The 22,917-nt window shown below is 41.7% G+C and overlaps 1 protein-coding gene across 1 annotated transcript in view; it reads left to right on the top strand.

Annotated features, from left to right (window-relative positions):
• The first annotated feature begins 20,389 nt into the window (after nucleotides 1–20,389).
• Nucleotides 20,390–22,917, top strand: part of LOC311051909 (GTPase IMAP family member 8-like) — a 644,135-nt gene continuing 641,607 nt past the window's right edge. Inside the window, exons 1-2 of the mRNA XM_084066633.1 lie at nucleotides 20,390–20,480; nucleotides 20,667–20,723. Coding sequence (XP_083922759.1) covers nucleotides 20,453–20,480; nucleotides 20,667–20,723 — 85 coding nt within the window. The 5' untranslated portion in view covers nucleotides 20,390–20,452. The remainder of the gene's footprint in view (nucleotides 20,481–20,666; nucleotides 20,724–22,917) is intronic.

Genomic DNA, 22,917 nt, shown 5'->3' with positions numbered 1-22,917 from the left:
GGATCAAATCGACAGGAAGTGGAAAACACACAGCCTAGGAAACAGGTGAATACTCATGCAATTATTGTGTACTGTATGTTGAACAGTTTGTTCCAATACATCTTTAAGTTAAACCTTTGTCTCTGTTTCTCATTCTTTGGGTTTTTCCACACATTGAGCACCCAGCAGAACCTGGTATAAAGCAGTCCATGTATCCATTAGTCTATCTATGCTAAAAGCTGTTATTCTTGTGCAACTGGCTACATATGTGTCACTATTTTGTGCTTATCCAAGTTCAATGTTGGATAAGGAAGGCATCAGTGGTGGAAAAAGTAGGTCAAATTCTTTACTTAAGTAAAAGTATCAGTACTGCAATATAGAAATAGTCTGTTACAAGTAAAAGTCCAGAATTCAAAATTTACTTGAATAAAAGTACAAAAGTATTGGTATTAAAATGTACCAAAAGTAAAAGTACTAAAATGTTTGAAAATAGCAGATCTACAAGCTCACGATGCGACGCGTTGTGAGCTAGATCGGCTTTTTTCAAATAGCCTATTTATAAAATATGGCTGAAGTGGTTAATGTATGTTTCATAATATCATACTTTATATCTGCAAAGTAACTAGTAACTAGTTCAAATAATTGTAGTGGAGTAAAAGTACAATGTTTGCCTCTGAGATGTAGTGGAGTAGAAGTAAAAGTATTGGAAATTGGAAATACTCAAGTAAAGTACAAATACCTCAACATTGTACTTAAATACAGTACTTAAGTAAGTGTACTTAATTACTTTCCACCACTGGAAGGCATACAGTCCTTGTGTTGTGCTCACCACATCACCTCGACCTCCTTCACTTGATAAACTTTCCTTCTACAAGTGTGAGCCAGTCGTGAAGTCAGTTTAATCTCTCTCTCTCTCTCTCTCTCTCTCTCTCTCTCTCTCTCTCTCTCTCTCTCTCTCTCTCTCTCTGCTGAGTGTGCTGACAGACACATGCCTTTATTTATGCTTCCACACACCATGGTGTTGCGTACTGAACATAGAAGATCTACAAGCCCACAACACGTTGAGTCAAAGACGCGGTGCGACCTTGCAGATCAGCTGTTATACTGTATGGGTGGGACTCCGGGGCCACTGTAGCCTGGGATTGGGCCGCTAGGCCGGTATTCAGGTGATAGACAAGCCAATGGACCAATCATGTGATGTCTCTCTGCTCTGCGGGACTGGTGCTACTGAAGGATATTGGCCATTTTAGATGAGAGACAAACCATTTTAGATGAGAGACAAACCATTTTAGATGAGAGACGACAAACCATTTTAGATGAGAGACAAACCATTTAGATGAGAGACAAACCATTTTAGATGAGAGACAAACCATTTAGATGAGAGACGACAAACCATTTTAGATGAGAGACAAACCATTTTAGATGAGAGACGACAAACCATTTAGATGAGAGACAAACCATTTTAGATGAGAGAACAAAAACCAGCCTGGAAATTACAGTAACTATCCTAAAACGGGGGCAAAAATATATTTTTTGGGGCTGTGCAGCGCAAAAAAATACCGTAATGATGAAAATGAGGGCAAAAATATTTTCAGCTCTGACCCAAATTATAATAATGGAACTATTTTATGTACCGTCTGTGGGATCAAATAAGATTATAGCAACATGTATTTTATTAATAAAATATTGTATGATTTAACAAATTCAACGATATATCTTTGAGGTAGAAGAGGAGGAGACTAGACCACATCCTGTCTACATAGCCTGGTTGTCAGTGCTAAACATGATCTACAGTGGAACCACATCCTGTTCTCTACACCCTGCACACAGAGCTGTAGCTCCACTTTAATATCTACCACCAACATGCACAGCTCTCATTTTAAACTGTCATTTCTATATTTGTTTTCATTCAGAGTGTTTGTGTAAAGAATCTCAGTGGCAAGCACACACAATAACATGTCAGATCTCATTGGGCCCGATTCATGAACCGTACTTACGAACAAATTTGTTCTTAGACCCACTTAAGAAGTTTTTTAAGAGATTTTGGCATTCACAAATGTTTTCTTAGCTGTGATTTGTTCTTAAGTTAAGAAGAAATCTACGCATACTAGAGAGCACTCTTAGGGTGGCCTTTGAGTTCTTAAGTGTGATATGTTTGTGCAAAAATAATTAATTCTCGAAGTTTCTTCAATTCTACAGTTGTATAATATAGGATTTAAATTACAATCATATTTTTATCATATCTTTAGAGCAAAAAAGGTTCTCAAAGGTGCGGTCTGGGGACCCCCAGGGGTCCTTGAAGCTGTTCCAGGGGGTCCACAGCAAACGAGGAACAGTTTAATCACTTTAACCCTATTTTATACTTTGTTTGAAAATAGCTGATCTACAAGCTCACAACGCGTCCCATTACTGGCAATTTTGAACTTGTAGATCGGCTATTTTCGAAACATTTTGATAAATCTTGAAAACATTTCCCTAGCAGAAAATATTTTCAGGTGGGGGTCTGCAGCCAAATGCATCTAACCCAAACAGACCCGGTTGAGTTGAAGCCCAAGCCCCATACCCACCCCATAACCCCCCACCCAACCCACCCTCATCGCCCCCCCATACCCCCACCCACATATCCCGACATTCGCCACACCCCCATTTTCAAGTCCCCTTCCTACCTGAAAGCCCCCCTATACCCACCCGTCACACCCATCCCCATACCCCACACAGCCCCCTACACCCCTCCTTGCACCACCATATCACCCACCACACCCCTATTTCCACCCCATTACATACCAAGCAGCTGCTACCTTAAAGACCCTCTATCCACCCACCAGCTTTCAGTACTAAAATGTTTTATATCCACTACTAACGCTACTCCTGAACATGAAATATGGATAACATTTTTAACAGCTAATTTCAGCAAATTTACATTGATATCGAGTGGTGATATGTTGATTAATGTGAGAGAAATAATAAAATACATTCATTAATTAAATAAAATAATTTGCTGTTCACTTCAGAAGTACCTCCACAGAAATATTTATTTGTTTTTATGTTTGGAGTCTGGTGTTCCACCATCTTTAGGCTTTAGTTTAGGTATTCTTTACTTCATTCTCTCAACTTTATTTCTCTGTGTGATTTCCTGTGATTTCTGTGTGCAGCAATCACACACAGGTGTGACTGCAGGCAGAGCCTAAGAACATTTCATGAATCTGACTCGACTTCTCTTAGGAATTCACTTAGGAAGAAATTTAAGAAGACAACTTACGAATTTATTGCTGAATGAGGCCCATTGTTTGTAAAAGTAACTTTAAAAAATCAACCATTACAAATGATCCAAGTTTAAGTAGTATTGTATACTCTTGCACCAGAACAGAACCATATGAATATAAAACCCACATTTCCCTTTCTCCCTCCCCCCCACCTGACCCCCTCCAATCCCCAGCATCATCCAGGACAGCTAAGACACATTAAAAAACTAAGCAGATGAGACATGAATTAGAAAGAAAAATAGACGTAAGTAAATTCAGTCACAGTTTGGTGTTATGGACATAACTAGGATGCACAACACGTTACGTAGGTTGTGAAATAGCGCCAAGAAAGGTCCCCAGGACTTGTAGAATTTTTCAGAGTTCTGTACATTCAGGCCGCTGTGCAGCCTTCAAATCTGAACAGAGCAATGGTCACTGAGTTATGTCCATTTGAAGTGTTAAAGGGATAGTTCACCCCCAAAATATTGTTTTTTCTATGTATTAGTCACCCCATGGAGACTTGAATTCATGGATATTTTTTAGTTTTTGTCTCATTCCTAAGACAGTAATTTGATGACCGGCAGCAGTTCCGGTAGGAGACACAAAGAGTCTCCTTTGTGTCTCCTACTGGAACCGCTGCCTATCGGTCCACTGGTCATCAAATTATTGTCTTAGGAATGAGACAAAAACTAAACAATATCCATGAATTCAAGTCTCCATGGGGTGACTAATCCATAGAAAAAACATATTTTTGGTGGGTGAACTATCCCTTTAACACTGTGTAACACTGCTGTAGAGACTCACATGTGTGCATTTCAGCTTTTTTGGTCTGACAAGTTTGTGTGCCTTGCCGTCTGGATGTTATTGTGACGTCCACCGTCGGTCCACTGTCGGTCCATCCACCCACCCTCCCAACCTCAAAGCAATTTTTATATACTGTAGGATGAGAAGTGGGCCGGTCAAGGCATTAAATGCCGGCTGAATTTTTTCCCAGTTCAGACCTAACCCAAAATATTAAAATATAACTATTTTACTGTCTGTGGGATCAAATAAGATCAGCTAAATTATTATTATTCATAAAATAAGGTATTGAATGATATGACAAATTCAAAGATATGTATAGAAGAGAAGATTGCAAAACCTTGCAAGACTAGGATCATGATTTTCGGAGACGAGGAATCGAGGATACAGTACAAGGCACAGACATGTGTGTAGCTTTAGCAAATCCGTGACAGTGACATACAGATCTCTAGACCACATCCTGCATGTCTACACATAGGGCTGGTGTCTCATCATTTTGCCTTCCTCTTGTCTTGCAACCTTCAGTGGCGCAGGAAGCATCTGTTGGTAAGTAAGACAACTGAAAACAAGATAAAAGTTACCATAATACCTTTTAATAGACGTACTGTACTGTACATGTTTGAGCAATAATAGTAAACATCCAAGAAGAAAATTGGGAATGTTATTTATTGTTTGAATTAATGTCTTTTTGATATTCTTAACCATTTGTGTGAACAGTAAAGTTCTTTCAGTTCTTTATTTTAGATTCTTTATGTTATATTTTATGATACATCTGGACGTATTTTAAGGTTTTATGATGCGATGTAGAAACACTTGGGCGACGTGCGTTCATGCGTTTGAGTGCGTGTGTGAGTGCATGGGTGTGTATGAGAGAGAGAGAGAGAGAGAGAGAGAGAGAGAGAGAGAGAGAGAGAGAGAGAGAGAGAGAGAGAGAGAGAGAGAGAGAGAGAGAGAGAGAGAGGGAGGGAGGGAGGGAGAGATAGACAGAGAGAGGGGGGGGCAGAGGCATCATTTAAAAAAAAGAACTAGGGGATGGTAAAGTAAAGTGACGTAGGCTGCAGATCCGGCCTAGCGCGGATACGGAAACGGCCTGTGTGCGTGCCTGTGTGTGTGTGCGCAAATTAGCGGATACAGTAGGCGGGCTCTACACCAGAGCAGATCACTGAGCAGTAAATAGATTACAGCAAGACAGACGTGCTTGGAAAGGGTGCGTTTGGTTTATTATTCCTGTACGCTCGATTGTTTTGAGGTGCACTGGCAGAGATTCTGGAAACTGAAAAGTACCTCAACCGATTTACACGCGGTTTGGTTTGTATGATACAGGATTAAGAATGCTGCTTTTCATACCAAAATGTTTACATAGTTTGTAAACATAATAGAGAAAACTTATGAATAGAAACAACTTTTTGTCTGTTATTATTGCAGTGAATATGGATAATATAATACGCTACAGTAATATTTTATTATTAGCCTATAAGTACAAAAAGTGTAGTACTTAATCTTTCTATTTTTTGCTCATGCCAGTCATGTCTGTCTTTCACAAATGAATGACTATAGTCTAGGGCAGGGCCTATCAAAATAAACTAGTGTGATAACATAGTACATGTTATTTATTGGCTTAATCTTTGGTGTAGCACCACCTGGGGAAAACCCCACCAGGCAGGAGTTAACGAGCATAGTTCTTTTTTTTTTCTCCTGTGAAAATCATTCAAAGTACAATAATAATGCCTGTCAATCACCTCTGACTTGTGTGTGTGAAGGACGTGCAAGTAAACTATAACATGGAAATATGCATTATTTGTTACAATACATTGTTTGTTTCATATACTTTGTGAATGTCTGCTCCTGGTTAATTGTTGTATTAGCTCAAGTACTTTGCAGACAGAGTTACTGGTTTTATTCAGGGTTAATGCTAAATATTGGTATAGGTTTAGGATGATGTATTTGCACTGCTCAGTGTTTGATGTCCCAGGTAAAAATAATAGCATACTAAAAGTATATTTTTGATGAATGTGTTAAAGTATATTTTTAGTATGGATGTACTATTTTGGCCGAACTAAATTGAGCTTAAGTGTACTCAAGTACTATTAAATTACTACTTAAGGTATGCTTGAGTATACTAAAAGTGTAATTTGTGTGCTAAATTCGTACAACTTTTTACAAACTTTAAGTATACTTAGTACAGTAGTGAAAAGTATACCCACGAGCAGTCAAAATGCACTTTTAGTGCAATTATATTATATTATTAGTGTGTTGTAAATCTACTTTAAATGGGATTACAGTACATTATCAGTAGTGTAAAATTGTATTATTAAAACACTTTTATCATATTAATAATACTTTTATTATTATTTATTATTATTTTATTATTTTTTCACCATCTTGTGACAAGTGACAAGATGGTGACAAAAAACGGAACAGTTGATTATGTCATAATCACATGACTGCAAATTTGAAAGGCAGAGCCAATGGCTCTGCTGAAAGGGAACCCTGTGACTCTGACCAATCACGGGGAAGCCAGTGCAGCGTGCAGTCTCAGGATTGCAGGACCTCTAATGTATTTAAATGATTCTACAAATTAAAGCATATAATAGTATATTAAAAATTATTTGCAAATAATCATACTTTTTAAAGTACACTAAAGCTCATTTTAAAATGACCTTACATTAACATAAGCATACTTAAGTACATTTCTAACTGAGTAAAATTAAAGGGCACTTTCATAAAGCATACTTACATTATGTTACACAAGCCATGAAAATAAGTGTACTTTTCATAAGTGCACTAAATTAACACTATAGGTATTTGCAATTTGGTATATTTTTTAATATACCAAAGTGCACTAAAATACAACTTAAAATTATTATAGTGCATTTTGTATTATAATTAAATAAACATAATGAAGTTAAATTAAAGTATACTTTAATGAAGCATAGAAATAGTGTATTATAACATTCTTAAACTACACTTAATTCCTACTATAAGTTTTAGTAAGTTAGTATACTTTTTCAAAGTACACTGGCATATCATTTTAATATACTTACATTAAAGTACAGGTATTTTAAGTATATTTAAATAGATTTCTAATTGAGTGCAATTAAAGTACTCTACAATAAAGTATGCTAACATTGTATTACAAATGTCTGAAAAATAAATGTACTTATGTTAAGTATACTAAAAGTACACTTATAAGCATTAGTAGTTTATTATACTTTTTCAAGGTACACTGGCATACAACTTTCAATGTTATTACATTAAAGTACACTTATTTTAAGTATATTAAATACATTTCTAATGGAGTGCAATTAAAGTACACTTAAATAAAGTATACTAACAGTGTATTACAAATGACTGAAAATAAATGTACTCTTCTTAAGTGCACTAAAAGCTCACTTATAGGTATTAGTAATTTAGTATACTATCTCAAAGTACACTGGCATACAACTTTTAATATACTTACATTAAAGTACACTTCTTTTTAGTATATTAAAATACATTTGCAATGGAGTGCAATTATAGTACACTTACATATATTAGACTAACAGTGTATTACAAATGACTTTACTATAAATACACTTTTCTTAAGTACACTGAAAGTACACTATTAATCAGTTTCAATTTAGTGTACTTTTAAAAAGTGTGCTTACATTTAATTACAAATATACTTTGCATAAAGTACACTTTGGATAAGTACATTAAAAATAAATTTCAAGTATTCCATAATTAGTATATTCATTTTTAGTACATTGAAGTTGAACTTAATTACATCTTTTTTTAAGTATACTTTGTATAAGTTTATTTTTAATATGCTTTTAATTAAGTACAAAAATCCAAAGTATACTTTTAATAATATTAGTACACTTATTTTATATTTTTCATATACTAAAGTATACTACTTTTTTTTACCTGGGGTGCGCAGTGGACACACTGTGTGTGTGTGTGTGTGTGTGTGTGTGTGTGTGTGTGTGTGTGTGTGGTGTGTGTGTGTGTGTGTGTATTCCGTCTCAGATAGATGCATGTCCCTTATACATCCCTTGACAGATAGCGAACAACATCAATGGAATCAAAGAGTCCGACACAGGAGTTACTTTCCAGACTTTACTGTATCTTCTTCTCATCATCCAAATCTTTTTTGTAAAACTGAAATAAACAATATAACAGTGTCTTGGTCACAAAATATACAAATAATGCAGATGTAATCATCATAACATACTGTACAATATTCTCCTTGCACATTATTACAATAAGCATGTTAGTTTAACATTATGGCAAAAAGCTACATTCATCTTAGTTTAGTATTTTTAACCACAGCATCATGAAATGTGTTTTAACTAAATGCCACATGAATTACAATACAGAAATGTAGAACTAAACATGACAACTCACAAGCAAAGGCTCTCCAAGGCTCAAAAGCAGGGAAAAGAATGAGGAGCTCTGTCCAAGTTAAGAAACTCCCTTTCAACAAACAAATTAGGATTCAGGTGTGCTGAAATCAATGAGCTGACCTGACACGCCTTAACACTCATTACAGGTCATAGCACAGCTGAAAAGGCTTAATGCCAATCACTGGGTTTTTTGTGGCAAGCGCCTGTAGGAGGTGCCAAAGAGTTAATTTTTGAAGGCCACATAATGTGTGCCATGACACTCCCCGCCTGGGATTAATCAGATACCACTATACAGTATAACAAATTGAAATCACAATTTCACACAGAGTAAAGACTACAAAATATCAGTCCTTGGTTGACATCAGAAGAACTGTCTCTGAAACAGGTCTGAAGAATGTCTTGATTGTTCCATTCCTTGCAACTCTGAGCTCGACCTTTCTGACTCGTCCATCACTGCCAGCCAGCGCGTTGGTCACAAGGGCCATGGGCCATTCGTTGCGCTTGGCCTGGGCGTCTTTAAGAAGGACTACATCGCCCTCCTTCAGGTTCTGTCGTTCCTCTTGCCATTTGCTTCGGCTCTGAAGCGTTACCAGGTATTCACGCCTCCATCTGCTCCAGAAGGTTTCCGCAAGATGCTGCACCTGCCGCCATTGCTGCCTGTGTAGGTCGGATTCCTTGAAGTCGCCTGGAGGGGGACCTAGGGTGCAGACCTTTTGAGTGAGGAGCATAGCTGGTGTCAGCAAGAAAGGCGATTCTGGGTCAGTTGAGATGGGAGTAAGAGGCCTTGAATTGACTATTCCTGTGACCTCTGCCATCAGGGTAGACAACACGTCATGTGTTAAGCGAGAGGCGCTGGTTTGCTGCAGCATAGAATCCAGTATGCGTCTGGAGACGCCTATCATCCGCTCCCAGACTCCTCCCATGTGGGATGCATGAGGCGGATTGAAGACCCAGGAACAGCCCTCTTCAGTAAGGTACTGCTTCACTCTGGGTTCATGAGGATCGGTTGTCAGGATTTCCAGATCTTTACAGGCCCCTATGAAGTTGGTCCCGCAATCCGAGCGTATCTGCTTTACAGGTCCTCGCAGAGCAAAGAACCTTCTCAGGGAGTTTATGAAGGTGGATGAATCCATGCTGTCGATCAGCTCAATATGTATGGCACGAGTACTCATACAGGTGAAGAGAATAGCCCATCTCTTACTTTGAGCCTGTCCTCCTCTTGTACGTCTTGCAACCACCGTCCATGGGCCAAATGCGTCGAGCCCAACATAAGTAAACGGTGGTTCAGTGCTCAAGCGGTCGATGGGCAAGTCCGCCATCTTCTGCTCAGTTACCTTTCCACGAAGCTTGTTGCATATCACGCACTTGTGAAGGATGCGGTTGACACACTTCCTAGCACCGACAATCCAGTACCCTGCAGTGCGAACAGAAACTTCGGTGAACACACGACCTTGATGCTTGACTCGGTCATGGTAGTGGTTCACAAGCAATTTTGCAGCATGGCTGCGGCCTGGAATAATCACAGGGAACTTCTCTTCGAAATCCAGAGCAGCATGCTTAAGCCGGCCTCCTATCCTGAGAAGGCCTCCTTCGTCCAAGTAAGGATCCAGTTTTTTCAGCGTACTGTTCCTTGGAATGCATTTTCCATTAGCAATGCAGACAAGCTCTTCTTTGTAAGCTTCTCTCTGCACAGTCTTGATTATGACAACTTCTGCTTGCAACAGTTCCTCCACTGTGCGAGGCGTTGTGCAGTGGTGCCACGATCTGCAGGTTCCATCCTGATCATCTGTCGCCTTACAGGACTGGACGATGTGTGTGAGTGAGGCTGTAGCTCTCACTAGTGACCTCCATGAAGAGAATCGCTCAAAGCGATGGGATCCTAGAAAGGAGCTCTCGGTAGATAGAGTAGTGGCGAGAGCGCGAACTTCCACATCTATGTCTGGGTCGATGAGGTCAAACCTCTCCTCTTCCAGCGATGGTTCTTCCCCAGCCTGAGCCAGAAAAGCAGGTCCTGTATGCCAAGTGGTAATGCTTAACAGAGCTGCTGGTACAGAGCGAGTGGCGAGGTCTGCAGGGTTGCGACTCGAAGCGACGTAATGCCACTGTGCTGGGCTTGAGACCTTTCTGATAAGCTGCACTCTGTTGCAGACGTACACATAGAAACGTCTTGTCTGGTTATGGATATATCCCAAGACGACTCTGCTATCAGTGTAGAACTCCACAGCATCTGGGGTGAAGTCCAGTTCACTTGTGACGATCTGTGCTATCTCTGCGGCTAGAACAGCAGCCCCCAGTTCCAGTCTGGGAATGGTATGAGCAGCTTGTGGGGCTAGCTTCGCCTTACCTAAGACGAATCCAATGTGACATGCTCCTTCGCTGTCGATGACACGGAGATATGCCACTGCTGCTATCGCCTTGATAGAAGAATCTGAGAAGATGTGAAGTTCTTTTCTCAGAGTTGTAGAAAGGGTGGTGGCAGCGTATGGTCTGGGAATCTCCAGCTGTTCGAGATCATGGAGTGATTTCCTCCAGGTGTTCCACTCAGTCAGTGTCAGTGCCTGGTCTCTATTGTTGGGGAGCCGTTGGCGTGGCGCTCTGAAGGGGAGTGGTGCCACCCAACTGTTGCTGTCATCCATGAACATCTCTCTACTCGTGGAGTCCAAAAAGAGTCGATCTTCAATAGACAGTCCAACTTTATCATCGTTCTCTGACCTTTCAAAGATGGCATGTCCTATGGCACAGCTGTCGTAGATGGAGGTGTCGCATGCTAGGGAAATGTCAGGTGGAGGCTTGACACTGAACTTCTCCTTGACACAGAACCGGTTGGGACATGGAGGAAGAAGGGAAGGACGTCCGTTGTCGAGTACATGGGTGCGGTAAGCACTTACAGCTGCAGGCTTGTGCGCGGATCCTAGGCAGACATCTCCGACCACGACCCAACCCAGGTCGAGTCTCTGTGAGTACGGGGTGTTGCTCGGTCCATTCCGTTGCTCCCGCACTTTGTGGACCTGGAGTATGTCACGATCCAGGAGAAGAAGAATTTGGGCTTTAGGATCCAGTGGGGGAATGCAATGAGCAATGGGCCTTAGGTGAGTATGCCACTGCGCTGCCTCTGGAGTTGGTATTTCGGCCCTGTCATCTGGCATATTGTTGCACTCGATCAGAGTTGGCAGTTTCACCTTCGTCACGCCATCTAAGGACTCCACAATGAAACCTGTGGCCCTCCTCCCTGAGGTCTCTGTCACACCTGCACAGGTACGAAGGGTGTAAGCTGAGTTTTCTCCCTTGATGTTCAGCAGGTCGAAGAACTCGGTTCTAGCAAGCGATCGGTTGCTTTGGTCATCCAGGATTACATAGAGCTTGATTGCTTTATTTGGGAGACTCCCTGGATAAACCTTAGCCAGGCATATCTTGGAGCATGATCTTGTATTCCTACCATCTCCACAGACCTCAGTACACTTCGTAGTGACAGCTGATTGAAGTGTTTCATCTTCTCTCTCCCCGCCATGCTCGGTTGGGGTTGCAGGGGGTGGTCCAGGATGTAAAACTGTAACGTGGGCGTCACTGCCACATTCTTTACATTTGATAGCCGCCTTACAGTTTCTGGCCAGATGAGTGGTTGTAGCACAGCATCTGAAGCATATGCCGTTTTCCCTTAGGAACGTCTTACGCTCCTCAAGAGGCTTGCTCCTAAACTCCCTGCAGCGCTTGAGAGGATGGGGCTTCTTATGAAGTGGGCATTGCTTGTCGACATCCAAACCACTTGAATTGCTTCTGTCATCTGACTGCGTCTGATTCACAGTATCTGACGAGACCTCGGTCTTGTGGGCATAGACTGAGCTTTTCACTTGCCGCTTGGCTGGCTGCTCCGGTTTTGGCACACTTTGGTTTCCTGATGAAAGAGCAAAGCTTGGATCATTGCGTGACCGGGCCTCTTTGCAGATGAAGTCACAGAAGTAAGAGAATGGAGGAAAGGCAACACGATTAACAACTTTGTATTGGGAACCTTTAGCCATCCACCTATCTTGAAGGCTGTAAGGTAACTTGTCTACTATAGGTGCAACACCACGGGGGGTGTCAAGATAGTTAAGCCCAGGCAGGTAACCTTCCAATTTAGCAGACTCCATCTCCTGTAGGAGATCTCCAAGCTCCCGAAGTTTTGAGGGATCCTTGATATTGATCTTTGGAAAGCTGTCGAGCCTGTCGAATAGAGACTTTTCAACAATCTCTGGGGCGCCATAGCAGTCTTCCAGTCGCTCCCAAGCCTTTCTTAGGCCTGTAACAGGATCGCCTAAATGCACGGCTCGAATCCGCCTCACATGATGTGCAGACTGTTCTCCCAACCACTTTGACATCACATCTAGCAGCTCACTAGCTGACAGGTGCAAATCCTCCGTTGCATTCAAGAAAGATGACTTCCACGACCAATAACTCTCCGGTCGATCGTCGAACTTGGAGAGTCCTGAGTTGACAAGCTCACGTCGTGCTAAGTATCTAGCGATGTCACTCATATCAGAGTCTTTGAGCGGTGACTGTGGTGTAGACTGAATAGGTGTGGGAGAGAATGGCAGTGCTTGAATGTTGCGACGACTCACTGGTGTTGTCCTCTGACGTTGCTGTGTTGCGTCATCGCCATCAAGCTTCCCGTAATGTGCAGTTCGAGCTGCAGAGCGATGCTGCCTTGTTGGCGTTGCAGCTCTGAGATCATGAACAATGGGCTCTTGTGGTGGTTGATATGGCTCCACGCCTGCAGGAGTTATCGCCTCTAGCTGAGACTGCTGTTGCACATAGTTGGTAATGCGTTCAAAGACACCTTGTACTTCTGAATGCTTCTCTTCATGTTCACTTTCTGCTGCTTCCTCCAGCACTTCTGTCTCTGCAATGGCTGCAGCTACATCACATTCTTGCTTGAGAACAGCAAGACTCGCTTCCACACGAGCCTTTTCAATCATGAGTTCTGATTGCTTTTTGATAAATTCGGTCCTGGCTCGGGTGCCCTCCAGCTTGGCACGAGCCTTGGCGGCGGTTCTGCTAGCTGTTGAACTCCTTGCTGAACTCCTTGCTGAACTGAAGGCTATGGACCTTGTCTTCATTGTTTGCTCCGTTGGGCCTTCACCTGGAAGCTCTTTCTCTGACATCATGTATTGCTTATGCCGTCTGGGCGTATGAAGCGTGATGATGAGCGAGAAATACTTGAGATGAAGTGCTTTCTTTCCTGTACTGTAGTGCCTGTTGTGAGGCTGCTTTTTTACTATTCCGTCTCAGATAGATGCATGTCCCTTATACATCCCTTGACAGATAGCGAACAACATCAATGGAATCAAAGAGTCCGACACAGGAGTTACTTTCCAGACTTTACTGTATCTTCTTCTCATCATCCAAATCTTTTTTGTAAAACTGAAATAAACAATATAACAGTGTCTTGGTCACAAAATATACAAATAATGCAGATGTAATCATCATAACATACTGTACAATATTCTCCTTGCACATTATTACAATAAGCATGTTAGTTTAACATTATGGCAAAAAGCTACATTCATCTTAGTTTAGTATTTTTAACCACAGCATCATGAAATGTGTTTTAACTAAATGCCACATGAATTACAATACAGAAATGTAGAACTAAACATGACAACTCACAAGCAAAGGCTCTCCAAGGCTCAAAAGCAGGGAAAAGAATGAGGAGCTCTGTCCAAGTTAAGAAACTCCCTTTCAACAAACAAATTAGGATTCAGGTGTGCTGAAATCAATGAGCTGACCTGACACGCCTTAACACTCATTACAGGTCATAGCACAGCTGAAAAGGCTTAATGCCAATCACTGGGTTTTTTGTGGCAAGCGCCTGTAGGAGGTGCCAAAGAGTTAATTTTTGAAGGCCACATAATGTGTGCCATGACAGTGTGCGTGCGCGCGCGCGATCAGTCTCAGGCCCAGGAGCCCATAGAATCGGGATCCGCCCCTTCATACGTATATCTTTGAGGTATTACAGGAGGAGACTACACTACATCCTGTCTACATAGCCTGGTTGTCAGTGCTAAACTAAATGATCTACAGTGGAACCACATCCTGTTCTCTACACCCTGCCCACAGAGCTGTAGCTCCACTTTAATATCTACCACCAACATGCACAGCTCTCATTTTAAACTGTCATTTATTTATTTTCAAAAATATTTGTATTCACATTTTTAGTGTAGGGCAAGCACACACAATAGCATCTCAGATACGGTACAGATAAGGTACTTAAAATAAAGCAGCCATTACAAATATGAATATAAAACCCCATATCTATCCCTCCCTCCCCTCAGTGGTGTAAATTACATTTGCTTAAGTACTGTAAGTACAATTTTGAGGTATTTGTACTTTACTGGAGTATTTCCAATTTTCAATACTTTTACTTCTACTCGACTACATCTCAGAGGCAAAATTTTATTCCACTACAATTATTTGAAAACTTCAGTTACTAGTTACTTCGTTTTTTTCGATTATTATTACAAACATACATTAAGCACTTCAGCCCTATATACATTTCGGCTATTTTATACATTTTGAAAACTTGTGAAATGGGACATTCTGCATAATGAGTATACTTTTACTTACCACCACCCCCACCCCCAACCCCCCCCCCCCCCCCCCCCATGGGGGGGGGGGGGGGGCAGTCCAGGACAGTTAAGACACATACAAAAAAAACTAAGCAGATGAGACATGAATTAGAAAGAAAATTGACAAAGTAAATTCAGTCGCAGTTTGGTGTCATGGTCATAACTAGGATGCACAATATGATACATAGTTGTTTGTCTCCGCCAGGCCGAAAGGCATGGCGAGAGAGTATGATTTGCACCCTGTCTGTCTGTCCGTCCGTCCGTGTGTCCGTCCTTCTGTCTGTGAACAGCTAATCTCCAGCACCGTTGGCCGATCGCTGCAAAACTGTGCACACACACTCCCTGGATGCCAATTCAGAACCTCTGCCAATTCAGAAATTTCTCAGATCAGCCTGTCATAGCGTCACCAAGTGGCCGATTTTTGCAAAACACATTATTTTATATTGCTCCTATACAAATTTTGTCCAAAGATCACGCAAATCGGTATCAGTATCAATATGGTCATGTGATCAACACGGATCTGTCCGATATTTCATATTCCATCCTAAGTGGCTAACATTGGCTTTCAAAGTCTGCAGGTTTGGTCAGTTTTGAACAAAATGCCTCAAATCATGAACGCAGTGTGCAATTTCCGTGAAAATTTGCACGCACATTCCCACTACGCCGAGGAATAAATGCACCTTTTCACATTGGCCTGTTATTGCAAGATCAGCTAAGTAATATATTATAATTATTCATAAAATCAGGTATTGAATGATTTGGCAAATTCAAAGATATGTATGAATATCTTTGAGGCATTATAGAAGAGGAGGTTGCACAATCTTGCAAGACTACGATCGTGATTGTACAAAATAAAACATTTTCTGAGACAAGTACAGTACAAGGAGAGCAGACATGTGTGTAGTACAGATCTCTAGACCACATCCTGCATGTCTACATACAGGGCTGGTCCTATAATAAGACTTAAAAGCGGTGGTGATTTTCCTGTATGTAGAAAAGAAGAAAAGAAGAAAAACTAGAAAAAGTGCTTCTCGGAGCACAGGTCTCCGCCAGGTCAGGTAGGTTATTATGGGCCAGCAATGTTCGGAATTGGCCAATCAGGATGGAATATATAAAACATTGAACAGAACCATCTTGATCACTTGACTATAGAGATAATGTGTACCGATTTGCATGATGTTTGGACACAATTTGCAGGAGTAATATAAAAAAGAAAACTGTTGCAAAAATTGCCCTCAAGGTGGCGCTATAATAGGGCAATGTTAAAAGGGTGGCATTTGTTCCTCAACATAGTGCGAACGTGCGTGCAAAGTTTCACTGCAATCGGACGCTGCGTTCATGATTTGCGGCATTTTGTTCAAAACCGGCACTCCTGCAAACTTTATATGTCAATTTTAGCCAATCAGGATGGAATATGAAAAATCAAACAGATCCGTCTTGATCACATGACTATAGAGATCTTGTGTGTACCGATTTGCGGTGTGAAACTTTGGATAAAATCTGAAGGCTTACAATCAAAAAATATAGCTGCAAGCAGCAATGAGCGGTTTCGAGAATAGGGCAGAGAGAGTGAGCGAGAGAGAGAGAGAAGAAGAGAAAGAGAGAGCGAGAGAGAGAGAGAGAGAGATGAGAGAGAGAAGAGAGAGAGAGAGGAAGAGAGAGAGAGAGAGAGAGATGAGAGAGAGAGAGAGAGAGAGAGAGAGAGAGAGAGAGAGAGAGAGAGACAGAGCAGACAGAGCAGAAGAGAGACAGACAGACGAGACAGACAGACAGACAGACAGGACAGAGTGAGACAGAAGACAGACAGAGCAGAGCGAGAGACAGAAGACAGAGACAGAGTGAGAGAGAGGCAGTGAGACAGACAGACAGACAGACAGACAGACAGGACAGACAGACAGACAGACAGACAGGACAGGACAGACAGACAGTGTGAGAGAGAGAGCAGAAGACAGACAGTGACAGAGTGACAGACAGAGAGAGAGAGAGAGAGAGAGAGAGAGAGAGAGAGAGAGAGAGAGAGAGAGAGAGAGAGAGAGAGAGAGAGAGAGAGAGAGAGAGACAGACACAGACAAACAAGACAAGACAACGACAGACAGACAGACAGACAGACAGACAGACAGACAGAGACAGAGTGAGAGAGAGGCAGACAGACAGACAGAAAGAGAGGCAGACAGACAGACAGACAGGCTACCAGGAGTATGTTTGTAACAAACTAAGAATTCCAAATGATGATCACCTCAATGCATTGTTGGGGACATTGCATTGTTGAGTCTGCATGTATGTGTTAGGGGCAGATGAATAATTGTCATAAAACTGCAATTTTCATTGGCTTATAAAAGCTTAACGTTTTCACTTATGGAAAATCCGCTTGCTCACGTCTGTCGGCATTGGTCCAAAGTTCATGTGTATACAGTTTCGTACAGATTGCTCAATCTGTACGAAAGGAGAGTCTTTTTTACTGCTTTTTACTGCTTTTCATAGAATTCGAAATGGTGGGAGATCTAAAGGTCAGAGGTCAAAAGTCAAACAGTGAAAGTTGTTAGGCATGAGGAGACGCATGTGTGCATCGAAGTTTCATGGCTGTGGGTCAAACAGGGCATGAGTTGTACCTGTTCAAAGTTGGCATATTTCAATTGAGTGCTACAGCGCCACCCTTTGGCCGATGGTTGTGAGTTTCGGGTTTTCGCCGTTTGGCATAGCCCTCTACCATATTGCCGAGTTTCATAAAAAGTGACAACGCGGTTAGGCCAGAACTGGCAAAAACGGCGGAAGAATAATGAAAATGTAGAGATGTAATAAGGCTTCGAATCCTGATAGGCTCGAAACCTTAAAAATGTTTTACATAAGTCGGCCTCCTGGTGGCGCTATAAAAGGCAAATGTGAAAAATGCAGGGCAAAGGGTTTTCCTTGGCCTCTAGAGAGTGTGCATACAAAATTTTACACAGATCGGTGCAGTTACAGGAAAAAACACAAATCGTCCTGTTATAGCGCCACCATGAGGCTGATTTAAAAATGTTCAAGTGGCATTTGTTCCTTGGCGTAGTGGGAATGCGCGTGCAAAATTTCACGGAAATTGCATGCTGTGTTCATTTTTAGAGGCATTTTGTTCAAAACGGAGCATTCCTGCAAACTTTGGAAGGCAATTTTAGTCAATCAGGATGGAATTCGAAAAATCTGAAAAACCTGTTTCGTTAAATGACTATAGAGATACTGGCCCTCATTTATCAACGCAGCGTATAAACCGGCGTATATTTTTCCATATATTCGGCCGTACACCAACGTCGAAGTCACATTTATCAACGCATCCTACACAGCTGATCCGAGCTTACACTTGGTCCCAGCATTGATAAATGTCACGGCTGAAACGAGCGTCATTTAAATAACACGCCCTTAAAATATTCTCAAAACGCCCCGATTTTACGACATGAAGACGAACCAGAATACGACCAAAGACATGAAAAGCCAATAAGAAACAGTCGCCCCCCCCCCCCCCCCCCCCGCTGGCCTCGCCGCACACGCCTCTCTCTCTCGCTCTCTCTTGCTCTCTCGCTCTCTCTCTCTCACACACACACACACACACACACACACACACACACACACACCCGCGCGCCCGCCCAACTTTGTCTTTCATGTCCGTGTCCGTAGCGTAGCGGTACATGAGACTCGGGCGGAATGCAGTGATTCCGTGCCGCCACGTTAATATTGGAGCGTTGGTTTTATACCCGACGCTCCAACGCTTATAACTCTCTATGACATAACTCCATAACATAGGACAAGCTACTGTAAGTTTGTAGACCTCACTGTCCATGAAAACGTGGCCGGGACTCCCGGCGCAAAAGCGCTCGTATATTTTTGAACGCGTCGCGATGCAACGCTGGCTTGTGAGCTTGTAGATCTGCTATCTTCAATACAGACAGATCTACAATCTTATCTGAATGACTGTTAAAGCAGTTTGTTTAAATTACTTTATAAAATTATATATTTTCACACCATTATTTATTAGTGTAGATATACACATTTAGGAGTGGATTATGTGTCCAGATGCTTGTCAGACAGTCAGACAATGGTGCTCCGCAGGTCTAGAATGGAATAAACGGGTGCAGCCAACGTCAACAACTGGTCTCGACCAGACGTGAGATCTCAGCGTACCGTAGGATAAAGCCCACGTCAGGATATATTGATAAATGCCGAAAATTGCGGTGATTACGCCGTACGCTCATTATTCGGGCTGCACCACGTTGATAAATGAGGGCCAATGTGCACCGATTTGCGTGCTGTTTGGACAAAATCTGTAGGAGTACTGTCAAGACATGTGTTTTGCACCAATCGGCCTCCTGGTGGCGCTATAACAGGCCCCTGTGAAAAATTTGGGGCAGAGGTTCTGCTCTGGTATCCAGGGACTGTGTGTGCACAGTTTGGCTGCGAGCAAGCCAACGGTGCCGGAGATTAGCTGTACACAGACAGATCGAATGACGGACGGACACACGGACGGACGGACGGACGGACGGACAGGGGGTAAAACATACTCACTCGCCATGCCTTTCGGCCTGGCGGAGACAAAAATTATAATTGATCTCATGTCCAAAAGGCTTGCTCACCCCTGTTCTAGACCTAGAGCATACGCTGTGGGCAACCAGAGATGACAGCATAAATATTTAGCATTTTGTGAGCATGAGCACTATTCTTTAGTCCCTGAGCAGAAAGTCCCATGGGGCCCTTCTGGCCCTCAGGGGCCCCTTATTACTCTGGGCCACAGGTAGTTACTGTACCTACTTTGCATGTTCATAAAATGTAACTCTGTATGTGGGGCCTTTTTGGTTCAGCTTCTGCAATTCGAGCCCAATGTTGACGAGGCCCCCACTGACCTTTGGCCCCAACTAGCCCATCTCTGACAGCCACTCACACAAGCAGTGAAAGATGAGCGCATAGAGTAAATGTGCAAAACTGAGCCTCCCCTGAAGAGCTTGAGCTGGGAGTTGATATTTTCAATGAAGTTGTACAAAAAGTAATTGTTTTTAATAAATAAATACTCATGGATGGATGGATGGATGGATGGATGGATGCACAGTGTTTGAATTTACTCTTTTGAGGAATTCCGTTTTTTTAAATAAACCCACAGCCTCAAACACCAGAAGACATTCACTTGAAAGACAACGTACTGTGTAATACACGTTGAGTCACAACAGCAACAGACACACACTGTTTATTACAATTTATAATGTATGCATTTATCACATGCTTTTATCCAGAGCTACTTATAAGTGAGATCAGAATAAGCAGCGTACATGAACGTAGGTAAATACTCACATAAAGTGCAGAGAGAACAGTGTAATACCTCACATAAACTAGGATAATGTAATGCTACTAAATATGATGTATTTTTCCCCCAACATAAACAGAACAGTTGGATGCATGTTTCCTGGGTGACCAGCAGAGTGACATTATGGCTGAATCTATGGATACAGCAGCTGGTGAGTCCAGTTAAACATTACGTGTGTGTGTGTGTGTGTGTGTGTGTGTGTGTGTGTGTGTGTGTGTGTGTGTGTGTGTGTGTGTGTGTGTGTGTGTGTGTGTGTGTGTGTGTGTGTGTGTGTGTGTGTGTGTGTGCTTTTTAATATTGATTGAACTGTATTTTTCTTACTTGTATATGGTTACAGAGGATCAGACTATGGAACCTCTGAAACGGGCCAGAAGCATGGACTTGCCTCCTAGAAGTGAGTAAAACTGAACTGAATCAGAACTATTTTGGTGTTTTATTTGTAAAGATTTGATATTTTTGCAACACCTACAGGAATATTACAAATGACCGCTCAGCTATTTCAGTTTTAATAATATATTCTGATACAGCTGAAGACACTTAGTCTCACATGATGAAGTGAATTTAAAGTTATGTTTAACACCAAGGAAGGAAGCACTTTCTGGGTTCAATTTACAATACAATATACAATTTAGGCATATATCAGACGCTCTTAATCCAGAGTGATTTACAGTAAGCAGGTAAATACAAGGTAATACGTCAAATGCACAGAAATAGTAATCTAGGATCATAGGTAAACCAAGAACCTATCATCAATTAAAAAAAATCTGTACATTGAAACTATACAAACTATAGGATGCCAGGTCTACTAATGAACCTGGCATCTGTCTAGTGTCTACATAACATGCTATCTGAAGAGGTTCAGGAGATATTTAGTGGAACAGGAGGTGTACTGTATATATAAAAACACAAAATCCAAGAAGCACTGCTTGTGGTAGGATTGTGCTCACTGAGTCTTAAAATGCCCTTTTTATTCTCCCACATAGAAGCAACAACATGGATATTCAAGGCAGTATGCTACAAAAGAAGTGTTGAAGTTAGCAAAATGATTAATCTCACAGTATATGTCTTATTGGTAAACACATCAGTGAGTCTAGCTATGTGTTAAACAGCTACAATGACAACAGTGACAGTGCAGCATGGAAAGTTACCAACAGGTTAGTGAAGCCAAGAAGTCTTTGATGGCTGTGCACTAGTTTATCCTGTAGGGTAGGCCCCCCCTAGTGACAAAAGTGGGAAGTTCAGGCAACAGTTGTTTCATAGTTGGATCACTGTGTAATATAATCCAGTTCTGTTTGATGATGTTACAGTTCTGATTGTATAGATAGATTGTCTACTACTGTAAGGCGAGACTAAATACTCATTTGTAAAGCTTTGCTCAGAATACAGGATGTAATAATCCTAACATAATTATTAAGACGTCTCAAATTGTAAAATTGTCAAGATGTCTTTCATAAAATCCTGTGGTCCTAACTGACCTAATGACAAGGCAATGGCAAGGAGCTGAGATTGCATGATTCCTTCAGACTTTTTTGTAGGATTTAAGGCACCTACCCACCAAACTACCTTGTCCTGACTACTATAGACTAACATCAGGCTCTTGTTGGGCTCTGGTTGGCTGTTTAGCCTTGCTAGGAGGGGCACCGGGAGTCCTTTCACAAATGAATTGGAGGTAATGCTCTCGGTCCATTTATTTTGTCTGAATACAGTGCATATTGTCAGAGCCGCATTAACCGCGGAACTTAGTGGAACTGGCGTTCCACGGCCCGCAGCCTGCAGGGCCCTGTGAGAATTGTGTATTTAATTTTTGTGTATTTAAAGAAAAAAAATTGATTTATGTTGGTTAAATAGAACCGAAATAGACCGAATTAGACCCGAATTAGACCCGCATGCGCGTGAAATTACGCAACTGTGGGGGCCTTTGATTTTGTGGTGTTCCACGGCCCTGAGGGGTCTTAATGCGGCCCTGCATATTGTATGGTGTGTGGCTCATCTCATTCAAACACCAGCTGTCAGATTTTCTCATGGAGAAGCTTTTGTCTAAAGGAGAAGTCAAACTAAATCATGAGACAACCAGATATCCAGCAAGATAGACTGCCTATGTTATCACAAACAAAGTGATATAAAATTGGATTACTTCGCAGATGCCAAAGCTCATTACATGCCCAAAGCTATTCATAATAAATTGCTCATTAGAACAAAATGTGATGATGGCTGTGTGTGCACCGCTCTGCAGGCACGCCCTGTTTATGTTTTAACATTAAATAAGACCAAAATAGTGTAAATAGAGTTTAGTTAAAGTATTTACCACTGTGCCTACTGTATGTCCCGTACGCCCCCTGAGGTAGTGCTGAAGCATATTTATGTTACTTCAACGGAATAGAAGAATTCCATTGACCAGATCTTTAGGGGGCGCAGTGGAGTAACTATTTCTGTTTTTTTTTTCGTGCGGTTTAATATTTTCTTTTCTGGACAAAAAGTTTAGACAGGATGTGGGGGGCTCAGAGTGTTTCCACCAAGGAGTGTAGGCTTTCAACATATTAAAACCCTCTTTGTTTTGGTGAGTAGCTAAAGTGTATTTTTTTTAATCT

This window comes from Gymnoscopelus microlampas (genome assembly GCF_963454915.1).
Source record: "Gymnoscopelus microlampas genome assembly, chromosome: 1".
In the NCBI taxonomy this organism is placed as follows: domain Eukaryota; kingdom Metazoa; phylum Chordata; class Actinopteri; order Myctophiformes; family Myctophidae; genus Gymnoscopelus; species Gymnoscopelus microlampas.
Note: the sequence above shows the minus strand (reverse complement) of the source record. Positions and strands in the feature narration are given on the sequence as shown.